The sequence below is a fragment of the Perognathus longimembris genome, chromosome 5 (genome assembly GCF_023159225.1).
Source record: "Perognathus longimembris pacificus isolate PPM17 chromosome 5, ASM2315922v1, whole genome shotgun sequence".
NCBI classification, from domain to species: Eukaryota; Metazoa; Chordata; class Mammalia; order Rodentia; family Heteromyidae; genus Perognathus; species Perognathus longimembris.
The window spans coordinates 35,483,947-35,497,234 of NC_063165.1; the positions used below are offsets into that span (position 1 = coordinate 35,483,947).

Sequence of the window (13,288 nt, forward strand, 5' to 3'; positions counted from 1 at the left end):
TGTTTAAAATAATAAGTATAAGCCAAAATATATTTCCTTCCACATTCACAGAAATTCCCAACTAAATGCCCCTGTTTTCACTGCATTTGATTCTGACACCCTGGGTATTGTATATATGTCTATCTAAATTAGGGAAGAGAGGAGAACATCAAAATGGTGAAACAAAGGAAAAAAAGCTAACCAACCCAACATCAATGTTCATAAGACACTGAAATTAACTGTACACCTTGGGGGCAGGTGCTGTAGAGGAGGAGGACAGGTGGAAGAAAAATGAAGGAAGAGGTAAAAAGTATGACAAGAAGTGTACTCAGTATCTTACCTATGTAACTGTAACCCCTCTGTACATCACCTTGACAACAAAAGTAAATTTTAAAAATAGAAAAAGATTCATTGTACTCCTAACCTGAAAAAAATGCTTATTCTTAAACAACATAAAAAAGTGCACTTCTGCTAAAATTAATTACTTTTTATGCTGCTATAAATACTCCTTTCCTGATAAAAAGAACAAAAATCCAGTAATGGGTATTTTTTTAACTATAGGTTTTACAGGATACTAATTCTGTGGAAGTTTTGAGTTGTGTGCATGTGTTTAATGTGCATAAACTGATTTCTATTTGGTTCAAAAACAACAGTAGTCAAATATCTTGACTAGAATAAGCAGGATACTGTTTGAAATACCAGGCAGTTTCCTTTTGGGGGCCCAATTACTAACTTTTTGAAGACTTAAGCTTGACTTTTATAACCTCCTACACTAATGTATCATGTTTGATATTCATCTGTTTCTGAATACAGTAATCATTTGTAGTTCTAAGTAGCCTTTAAGCCACTTTTCCTTCCAATATTATTCAGTGTTACAAAAGCAGTTGATGTCCCTACCTGACAACTTAGTAGCACTGAACTCCAGCAGCATCTGACCTCATCCACAGAGAAATGCTATATAAAACACTGTCTTATTTAACTAAAATTTGTAATTTATTCAGGCTTCCTTATTTATGTTTAATATCCTTTTGCTTTAGGGTACTACATAATTAGATTTTAGGGTACTATATTATTAGTTCTAGTATTCATAACACCTTGGTTTTCTTCTGGTTCTGAAATTTTCTTAATTTTTTCTTCACTTTAATTGGATGATTTTGCTTTACTGATGTATTTTGATGACTGACTTCAATGGCCTTGACAATGGAATATTGATCAGGTATGTTATAGAATGCTCCTTTAGTGGGATTTGACCTCTATTTTCTTATGATTAAAACTGAAAAGTTAAGTTTCTGGGAAAAATACCATGGAAATGAGTAGCTATTTTGAACACATCACATCTAGGGGTTCATATTTCTGATAGTGACCTTGATTACCTGACTGAGGAATTACAAGTGTTTATCAGGTTTTTTGCAGTCGATTTCTTCTCTTTGTAGTGTATTCTTCTCCAGGAAGTCACTGCATAAGCCACAGTTAGTTGTTGTTTTTTTTTTTTAATAAATTTGAATGACTATTAAGTACATAATCAAAGGAAATGAATCATTGCATGGAAAAGACACATATGCTCCCCTACACTATGTTCTACTACTATTCAAAATAGGCAAGATAGGAAATAAACCAATATATTCAACAATAGATGAAGAAATAGAGAAAAAATGTAAAATATACACAGTGAAATCTTATTCAGGCATAACAAGGAATAGAATACTATCATTCTCTGGAATAGGGACAGAAAATTATGCAAGTGAAATAAGGCCAGAAAAATATTGCTTGTTCTCACTCCTTCACTCATATATGGAACTATAGAAGTTGAGGGTAGAATAGTGGTCATGAGAAGATAAGTGTACGTGGCAGGGTGTTAGAGACTGCAAAATATGTACCAAACTGCAGGTGATAGGAGGAATTAGCAAGGTAACTATTTAATTCAAAATAACTAAAAAAGGTTTCAAGATGCCTCCAAAACAGAAATCACAAATTTGCAAATATGTGGAAATGTTAATTTACTGGATTTGTTCATTTTACATTGGATACAAATGTATCAAAATTATTATGCTGTTCCTGGTAAAGAAGTAGAAATTTGTCAATTAAAACTAACAAAAAAGAAAATAAATTAAAGGGGATAATGGAGATACATCTGAATATTATATTGTTTATTCTATACAGTTTTTCTTTTCACACTTGGTGTCAAATAACAAAATAGTTAAATATAATTACACAAAATTTTATGCAACAATTTCTAGAAATGTTTTTCTTAACTTTATGATATTTCATCTATTTCTTAGCTTGCTATGATTTTTTTTAATATTTCGTCAATGGTTACTAAGTTGAAAAAGTAAAATCTCTGTGGTTGTAAACTGATTTTTGTTCACCTGGTGAGTAGTGTAACACCCTTATTTTTTTCTTTAGTTATTTTTCAGTTAGTGTCTTGTGCCATTTTTGCTTAGAACAGAGTGGATACGTGTATGCCACCACACCTGTCTTTTACAGAATTCTTCTCCAGTAGAATAAGATGTGATTGACCAGGATAACATGTATAGGAATCCACACTTGCAATTTTAACAAAAATTCATCAGAGAAAAAGGCCCAAGAAGTAAAGTAGTTAGATGCCTAGGCCCACACCCTCAGCAATTACTACTAATAATCAAGGATTCATTCCCTTTTAGTCACTCTTCATTTTATCCACACCTTTAAAGAATTCCTTTATATAGCCTTAATAAGATAAATTATTATGAAAATGGCAAAGCATTTGGAAAGAAAGTAGTCAGGCTCTTATAAAAACTGGACAGGAGAGAAATCTCTCATATTACTAATAAGAGAGGTCTGCCAATCCCAGAGATAATCAGTCAGCTTTATAATGCTTCTGGAGAGGGTTTTACTTAATGAATCTTCATTTCTGAGTGAGGCAGACACATGTATTATAATGAAGAGGATGAAAATACCTAGTCAATGTTTCTCCAAACTTCATGGACGCTAATGAAGATGACTGATAAAAACTCTTTCATCAAAAGACAGAACATTCTAGATATACTTTCCCTTGCTGCTGCTTATTTTCACTTGTTATTAATTAGTAAACTCCAATCAAAGCATTTAAAAAACCACATACAGAATCTTATTCAGAAGTTATATGCCATAGTAATATCAACCAAATATCCACATATAGTTATAATTTTATAAAAGGGAATTTCTTTTGTTATCGATTTTGGAATATCTCTACCATTGGTTTCTTTTAGAAAATAAGCAAAATGTGATATGATGCATGTGATACACTTGGAATGAAATCATTTCTTGCTTATGCACATAATATTCCCCCAAACCTCAATCTATAAATATTTATAAAGAAATTCTGAGCAAGATTGAAATTTCCTCTCAAAGGGAAAAATTCTATTGCCAATTTTTTTCTTATTAGAGAATACAGGCACTTTGATCTTTCTAAAATCACAGATCATTTGATTTATTCTTTTGTAAAGTGACCTAATATCTTTATTTTATTGTTACTTTTTGGAAATTTTCAAATATTACCAATTAAAATTAAAATGAAGGGTTATAAAGTTGGAATGGACAACTACTAAATGGTATAAGAGGTAACTTAATTTTTGATTAACAATATTGTCAATAGGGTTTGCTCTAGAGGAATAGTGTCACACATGCTAAGAACCCGAAGGGCAATTCTCTATAACAATAACAATTGTTGGAGGGGATGTGGCCAAAAGGGAACCCTACTTCATTGTTGGTGGGAATGTAAACTGGTTCAGCCACTCTGGCAAGCAGTATGGAGATTCCTCAGAAGGCTAAATATAGAACTCCCCTATGACCCAGCAGCCCCACTTTTGGGTATTTATCCAAAAGAACACAAACAAAATTACAGTAATGCCCCCAGCACAACAATGTTCATCGCAGCACAATTTGTCATAGCTAGAATCTGGAACCAACCCAGATGCCCCTCAGTAGACGAATGGATCAGGAAAATGTGGTACATATACACAATGGAATTTTATGCCTCTATCAGAAAGAATGACATTGCCCCATTTGTAAGGAAATGGAAGGACTTGGAAAAAGTTATACTAAGTGAAGTGAGCCAGACCCAAAGAAACATGGACTCTATGGTCTCCCTTATTGGGAATAATTAGTACAGGTTTAGGTAAGTCATAGCAGAGCATCACAAGAGTCTATTAGCTATACCCTTATGAACACATAAGATGATGCTAAGTGAAATGAACTCCATGTTACGGAAACGATTGTTACATCACAGTTGTAACTACTTTCAAGGTCCCATCTGTATCTGTAGCTTCTATTATTGATGATGTTCTTGTATCACCTTCCAGTGGTTGTACCTACACTATCTCTGTAATCTTTTTTTTTTTCAAATTTTTATTATCAAACTGATATACAGAGAGGTTACAGTTTCATATGTTAGGCATTGCATACATTTCTTGTACTGTTTGTTACCTTGTCCCTCATACCATCCTCCCTCCTCCCCCTTTCCCCCCCCCCCACCCTGGAGGTGTTCAGTTCACTTACACCCAACAGTTTTGCAAGTATTGCTTTTGTAGTTGTTTGTCTTTTTTTTTTTACCCTGTGTCTCTCAAATTTGGTATTCCCTTTCAATTTCCTACTTCCAATACCAGTATACACAGTTTCCAATATACTCAGATAAGATTACAGAGATAGTACATCTTTGAAGATTTTCTGTAAAGCTTTTTTGGTGGAGATATATTGTTTCAGTTTTTCCTTACTGTGGAAGACTTTTATTTGACCTTTGGCTATGAATGAGAGTTTGGCTGGGTACAGAATTCTTGGTTGGTAGTTATTTTTATTTAGTGTTTGGTATACTTCATTCCAGGCTCTCCTTGCTTTCATGGTCTCTGCTGAGAAGTCTTGGGTATTTCTGATTGCTTTTCCTTCATATGTGATTGTTTTCTTCTCCCTAACAACTTTGAGTATTTTTTCCTTGCACTCTACTGAACCTGTTTTGATCACTATATGTCAGTGGGATGTCCTATTCTGGTCTGTTCGGTTTGGGGTTCTAAATGCTTCTTGTATCTGTATAGGCCTTTCCTTCTGGATATTTGGGAAGTTCTCAGCTAATATTTTGTTAAATAGGTTGCCTATCCCATTAACCTCTTTCTCCAAGTTTTCCTCAATACCTATTATCCTTAAATTGGGCTTCCTGATCGTGTCTTGAATCTCCTGTAGCGATCTGTTTTGTTGATTGGACTGGATTTGTATTGATTTTTTATCTTTCTCCATAGAATCTAAGGAATCTTCAGCTCCTGAAATTCGCTCCTCTGCTTCAGTTAGTCGGGACTGTAGGCTAGCTACTTGATTTCGAATCTCTTTTCCTTCTGACTGGTCTTTCCTGATGATTTCCATGTCATTTCTTAGGTCTTGTATGGACTTCTTTACTTCATTAACTTCATTACTTTGGTTTTGAGTGTTGTCTCTCAAATCTTTAAGCTGGGTAGCTATCTTTTCATTTGACTCTTTAAGTTCATTTATCTTTCTATTTGTGGATGCCTTGAAATTCTCCATTAATTTTTGCTTTGCCTCCTCACGGTCTAGAATAATTGACTGAAGAGATTCAAACTTTTCATTTATCATGTTTATCAGTAGACTTTGTAGAGCATTTTGGGGGTTCTCTTCTATGTCTTTGATTGACTGCTCTGCTTCCTGCTTGTTTTGAGTGGGGGATAAGACTTCATTGTTTGCCATCTTTCTTGTGTTCCTTCTGCCCATTTGGACTGGGAATGCCAATCTACAAACATCTATGAGCACCGTTTAAGACCCAAAGCAGCCCTTACCAAGCACTGTTGGGCAAATTTTACAAGTTCACAGTTATATACAGATACCCTGTATACCTGTCTATAAAATTAGATTTGGTGTTCCTAAAGAATACAATTTCAATATAGCAACCGATCCTGGGCCCTGTAGTCAGTAGTTACTTATTTACTGTTACAACCCTATAATCAATTCTTGTTTTTATATTAAGTTCTTTTAGGACTGGCTTTCTCTAGGAACCCCTTTGATTCACTCGGATTAAGCTGGGATACCCTCTATCCAATAACCAGGAGTCAATGGAACCTGGAGGTCCAGGCAGTAAGTGAGGAGTGTAAGTTAGAGGTAGTAAAGAGAATAGAGTAAAATGTATTGGGGGGGGGGGGTGATTTTGGTTTAGTTTCCGTGACGTGGAAATGTGGAGAAGAGTAGAATCAGTAGAAAGAACAAGGTTAAAATGATTGATAATGGAGAGTTAGCAGAAAACAGTTGAGGTGTTATTCATAGGAAAGTAATTTTTAGAGAAAGAGAATGCAAAGAGAGGAATAAAGTAAAGATAGTGGAAAACAGATGCACAAAACAGAGAAAAATTATTTAAAAAAGAAAAAAAAATAAAAAGGAAAAAAAAAACAGAAAAGGAACAACCCAAACAAACAGCAAAGAAAAAAATTGATAAAACAAACAGGTAAAAATGGAAAACTAAACAAACAAACAAAAAAAAAAAACCGACGACGTTTCCGAAGTGAAAAAAAATGGAGTCCTCCTTGTTTGGGTGGTCTTTCCCCAGTCTCTGGTTTCCTCGCGATAGTCTGCAGTCTATTTTGCTGCTTGGCTGTGGTTGACTTGATTTCAGTTTTCAGGGGGTCATTCTCTTCTGATCCTTCACCCCTGTTGGTGCAATCCTGGGTCTCTGTGGTTTGCACAGCTTGCTGGCAGGCCTTGGCATCCTCTGTAGATGGGGACTTGAGGAGCCTCAGGAACCGTAGCTACTCTGTCTGCTGTGGGGCTGCTGCCTTTAACCTACACTATCTCTGCAATCTTATCTGAGTATATTGGAAACCATGTATACTGGTATTAGAAGTAGGAAATTGGAAGGGAATACCAAAATTGAGAGACACAGGGTAAAAAAAGACAAACAACTACAAAAGCAATACTTGTAAAACTGTTTGGTGTAAGTGACTGAACACCTCAGTGGGGGAAAGGGAAAGGGGGAGGTGGGAGGGGGGTATGAGGGACAGGGTAACAAACAGTACAAGAAATGTATCCAATGCCTAACGTATGAAACTGTAACCTCTCTGTATATCAGTTTGATAATAAAAATTTGAAAAAAAATAAAGTAATATACATTACTCATTACACGGAAGTATTCTGTTTTTCCTTGAAATACTGCTAATGGGCAAGGCTTGATTTCCTGGCCTATGACTACACACAATAGCTTTGAAATTTTTTTGAAGTTTGATATTTAATTTTAAAGATTTAGTGGAGTTTCTCATCCTGATCCAAATACCTATGTGATTTTAATTTCAATTTGTTTCCCATTGTTCATGCAATTTCATCCCTAAATCTTGTAGCAAAATCTAAGCTTCCAGAAATATGTTGTATTGACTAGAGTAGCTTCTTATGCCCTTTGGTTCACTCAGCTGCATAAGTAATTTTGAAAAGTCAGGGAAGGGTGAAATATAATTCAGAAGTAATTCCATAAAAATGGTAGAGAAACAAGAACTTTCTGGGAATTAAAGAATAAATTTTAGCCACTGAAAAAGTACCTTCATGTGAAACCTTTTATTGCTCTTCAAATACCAGGTAAAGCTGGTCTGAACAAAAAGCAATTACTATGTGGCAATTTTAGTTCTTAAGGTTCTTCTCTCTAACTTTAATCATTTACATTTATGTATGGCAAAGAAAACAAGTACAGTGTAAGTTACATGAACTACATAATCTTGAAGTAGCACCTTAGCTGGAATCTTCTATTAGTTTCAAATATGTGGGCTGGCTTGGCAGTAAGTCGCTTTGATGTAATCATGCAAGAAAACCGAAACTATATAGATTAAAAAAAAAACAAAAAAACACAACCAATTGCTTTCTAAACAAATGTAATTTTGTTCCCGTTTTGAAAAGTAACAATATCGAAAGGAAAAATCTTTTTGTAGCTATCTCAAAAAATGATTATTTTATACAATAGTATTTTAGACATTTTAAGTTGTGATATATAAAAATAATGTAACAGCAACAAATACTTAGCGTTCACCAAATATCAAGATTGTCCTAATGGTTTCACATGAATTAAGTCATGTATTTAACCTTAGCATCAAAGGGTACATACAGCATAGTAGCAAACCTAGCTAGGAACTGAGGCAGAATGAGTCAGTATTATTTCAAAATAGCAAAGTTAAGAACAGTGCTGCCACTGATCATTCAGCAGATCCTTTCTCCGGGGCCTACACAGCAGTTTGGCACTCTGGTTTGAAGAAGGCCAAGTATCTGTCCCTCAAGAAGCTGACTGTCTGCTAGAAAAAGTAGATCCCAAACTACGTACAAGAGTTCAACTGCTCCCTTCTACTACTACACTGTATATTCAATTTGTGATGTAAGTGCTATGGTCATCTATAACAGTATGCAGCATTTGAATAAAACAGTAGATTCCTTTGTTCATAAATATAGAAAATGCTCTTCATTTGCATAAAGAGCTTTAAGAAAATCAATACACAGAATACAATTAAATGCCAAACAATGGACCTTTGCCTCTGATTACTTACTGCTATTCGTAACCCCTGAAGCAGGAGAGGGGAGAGCTATAGACAATGTTGTTAGAATAATTCTTCCTGGATGGGACCATCCTAGGGATGCAGAAAAGTTTTCATTTCTTTGTTTGATTTGTTCAGTGTCAACTTTAACCCTTGTCCTTTTGTTATATTAAAAACTAAAAATGGGGGCTGGGGATATGGCCTAGTGGCAAGAGTGCCTGCCTCGGATACACGAGGCCCTGGGTTCGATTCCCCAGCACCACATATACAGAAAACGGCCAGAAGCGGCGCTGTGGCTCAAGTGGCAGAGTGCTAGCCTTGAGCGGGTAGAAGCCAGGGACAGTGCTCAGGCCCTGAGTCCAAGGCCCAGGACTGGCCAAAAAAAAAAAAAAAAAAAAAAAAACTAAAAATGTCTGTGTATAGTCACCAATCTATCGGAATAAAGAACCACAGCCTCTATTCTATATGAGTGACACCCTCTTCCCTGTAATGTTACCTCTGTCACAATTTTTGTCTGTGCAGCTCTAACAGGGACTCTGGTTGTATGGTTATAATCTAAATAAAATACACAAAACTCACTACCTTCATACTGAAAAAACACTGTACAAGGAAAAGCAATAATTGGATGACATGGTTATTAATCAGCAATACATTACACTTGATAATGAAAACAATAAGATAATCTAAAAACAAAAAGATAGAAAAGAATAATTCACTCCAACTCTGGTCATAATATTTTTGTTCTAACACACTCAGTCATTTACTAAGATTTGAAAAGCTGTTTTAGAAAAATATTATGTTTAAGACAATAGGAGTTATTTTCCATCTATTCAAAGTTCAACCTATCAATGTATTTTATATGTTAATTCTTGTTTGTTTTATATGTAATTTATGTAGTTGGAGATTAATGTGCCCTGATAATTTAATTGTCAACAAACTATTAGGAATCACCATATGGTTTGGCAAAAAGGACATAAATCTGTTTGGCAATAGATACTTTTCCTTAGCTCTGTTCTGAGTGAACTAAGAGAAGGCTGTGGTATTCTCAGCAATCATACTTGGATTTCCTTGGATATCTCACATAAGATCCACTTTTCCTTCAAATCTGACAACTTAGTAATTCACATAATGGTACAGATTTAGGCCAAATCTAAAATACATAGTTAAAGCCATCCATTTCTTTGCAACAAGGAAGGCACACAACTCAGGGTTTCATAGATTTATATTTGTTTCTGTGAAGATTAACATTAATACGTTCAATTAGTAAAAGAAATAATGAAAACACATTCTATACGTTCAGTATGCCACAGATAAACTCCAAGCACAGGTAACACCATGGTAACAAGGAAACACAATCAGACTTCCACAGTATAATAGATGTATTATTAATTTACAGAATGCAGTAAACACAGACAGAAATATTTTCACAATTTAGTCATCAACCAGCTCATAAAAGATAAGAAAATAAGTATTTTGAAAAAGCAGGTAAAAAAATGAGTTCTTCTCCTGGACAATGACTAACAGTCACTCTCGGAGTTGAGAAAATGAAATGCTTTTAAAAGTAAATGACTGATCTAGGTTGAATGATTGAAGAAATAAAATGATTATAAAACACAGAGTAAATTCATACAGAAGAGCTACAGTGTTGAAATTACCATAAATTATTCATTTATCTTGTCAAACAGTACCAGATTAAAAACCTCAGTTTGATGTACACACACACGCACACGCACAGTTTCAGATTGGAACAGAAAGAAAAAGATGCTCAAGTTCAGATCACTACCCTAAAAAAATAGTGTATGTATAAGCATTCTCTGGCTCAGTGAGTATTTAAATATGAATTATATTTAGGTGCCAAAGAGCATGATATTAAATCAGATATTATTCATGGCCTTAAGAATGAATAACTAATAGAAGAGTCTGCTAAATACTATCTATGAACATAAGGAATAGGAACAGTAATATTTTCCCAATTGTGCAGAGAAATTATTTATACATCAAGACAAAATTAAGGTTTTATTTAAAATTGTCAAACGTTAATAAAATAATTCAAAAATCCAAAACTATCTCAGTTGCCAGGGGCAAATTAATGGACAGAATGGCTATAAAAATATTCCTCCATTTGCAAATTGCTTCAAGTTCTTTAAATTTCTGAAATATCTGTCTTCCATAGGAGGTGTGACACTTGCACAAAAGCTTTATTAAGTGATGCAAGCCACTGATGTGACTGCTGGGTCAAGAATGCCTGAGAGGATGTTTTTTCTTTTGGTCAGGTGAACAATGGAGCAGATTAATGTGAAAATGTCTCAGTCATTTGACAGGAAGATCATCAGCTGCATGGGAGAAGAAAGCAAGCAAGGACTGAGGACTGAGGACAAGGTGAAGGGTCAAACTCGCCCACCCCAGTCACCTGGGTATGAGGATTTTCAGTTCTTCCGTTTTACTCTAAGAGTTACTAAGAGAAGTCCAGGCTTCCCCTAATCAACACAAAGAGACCAAGATCACAACTTTCTTCAAACTCACATAGTCCATTTCTTTTTAAATTTTCTCCAAGCAGTAAAGTATACAATGTTCTTGAAAGAATTGCTCATATACAGCCCAAGCCTCTGTCTCTATATCAAACAGTGAAGGAAAATCTATTTAGGAAAGAAAACTGAAATGGCTTTTGTCTAGATAGAAAGCATTTCTCCCTAGGTCCCTTGCACTTGGACTGTTGTGATTTTCAAACACTTTTCTGTCTCTCTATGATCCACACATTCAAAACCACATTTTTTAAATGTGCACTATGTCTTATACCAGACTGTAAACTCTTCTTCAAGGGCCTAATAGGAAATTATGCATGTAGTTATAGAGTCACTTAAATATACAGTGTTTAGGTGTCCCATTTTTGCTTGTTTATGTAAGAAACGTACAAGGTACTTATGCGGTCATTAAATGTGGAGAATTTCATATATAAAATTATAAAAAGAGCCATGAATGAATAAAAACCAGTATTAGTAACATACTGTCTTACTGTCACAATGATTGGGGGAGGTGTTATGATTCACATCTTTCAGATAAGGAAATGGGCTCACACTGGTATGCATTACTTGGTTGTGAAGCAGGAACCAACAAGATGACAGATGACAGAAAGTACTGTCTCTAGTTCTTCAACCATGCTCTCTCACTCACATGAAGAGGTGTAATTATTCCTACTCACAGATGAAAGAGGATAGGCTGGGACATTTTTCATAGAACATTAATTCTAATTAATACTGGCAATAAAATAATAAACATTAAGCTTCAGTGACCCAACACTGCCTTTGGTTATTAAATCCTTGATCTCATTCATTCACCCACATTTCTCTGTATTTTATTTTACAGAAGAGGAAACTGAGAAATAGAAAAGTTAATAACTTGCCTGAGATTGGAGTATTACTCTAAACCAGAACTGGTACTTTACTCTAGTTCTTCCTAAAGTCAGAATTCAAGTTGTTTTGAGACTCTAGTCTCAATTTTGTTTCAATCTGAAATTCTTTTCCTTGATGATTTTTCAGGGTTCTTGCAGAATAACAACTTAACTAAAAACTAAAACCACAATATAGTGGCACAGGTGAAGAAAAGTATATGTAGTTTTTAGACTCTTAGTAATATATAAAAAAATCATCCCAGCTCAATGAAAAGTTGGAGAGTAGCCACATTGGTGATGTCGACATATCTCTATGTATATAAATTCTCACGTAAATAAATGCTAAGGGAATGTCTTAGGTTAGCATGGAACCCTGAGCAAAGCGTCCTGTGAGGTATAGTGTGACACATGTTTGAAGTAACCCTAAAAATCCTTCATTTGGCCCTTGCACAAAACATTTTCCTACCACAGAGACAGATGCCTGCAGAAACTATGCTGGTATCATTACACATTGCTATCTCTATGGTAAGTAGTTACCTGCTAAACCCCAACTTTAGTTCAGTGGACAGTCTTTAGGTTTGTGCTTGAAGGAATTTTAGGTCACATCTGCCTCAAAGGTCTAAATAAGGCCACATTTCCAGTTTGTTACTGGCATTCTGGTTCACTTCATAGTGATCATAGGCCTGTGAACTTGGTTGTACAAACATCAAGGGGCAGTAATATCTATTATTAATCAACTAGTAAAGTCCATTTCTGAACTAGCTAGGTTGAAGAGAAAACTTCAGACTATGATATATTTACAAAGTAAGTATTTTGTGATCTCTTAGAAACAAAGAGTTAATATATCCTATTAAGAAAAACATTCTAACACACAATTCTAGCCTTAATAACACATCAGGTTGTCTTACCTCTAAATTTGATAAAGTTATCCAGTTATTCAGTTTTAAGATGTTTAATTCCACTTTGTCCCCTCTCATCATGCAGCATAGACTATTCTTCTGTCTATAATTTAAGCTTAAGAAAACTGCCATCTATATTCAGCCATACTCTGTTTGTGACAGTGCATTTTCATGCCCTCACGCCATCATATCTAATGTCACAATTGCTCATTTTACCTTTCGCACATTTGCCAGCCGATTCATCATCAATGACTCTTCTCTATCATCGTCATCATCCAGGTCCAGCATTGGCATCCCGAAGGGATCAATGATGCTGCAGCACCTGGAGCCTTCATCTCGAGGATCAAAGGGGTCCACAATGATAGGCTCAGTTCCTTTGATTTCACAACGACAGAAAGGGCAGCCCTGGCCATCAGACTCCTAAACAGAAAATACAGATAGATCCTGGTTTGTACCAAACAGAGCAGTAACAATGTCCACCTTGTATACATAGGCATGGAACCCTGGAA

The 13,288-nt window shown here is 35.2% G+C and overlaps 1 protein-coding gene across 7 annotated transcripts in view; it reads right to left on the reverse strand.

Moving 5' to 3' along the window:
* Nucleotides 1–13,288, reverse strand: part of Cblb (Cbl proto-oncogene B) — a 166,097-nt gene that overhangs the window by 37,853 nt on the left and 114,956 nt on the right. For all 7 annotated transcript variants that reach the window (XM_048346539.1, XM_048346544.1, XM_048346543.1 and 4 more), the window contains exon 10: nt 12,996–13,199. In XM_048346539.1, coding sequence (XP_048202496.1) covers nt 12,996–13,199 — 204 coding nt within the window. The remainder of the gene's footprint in view (nt 1–12,995; nt 13,200–13,288) is intronic.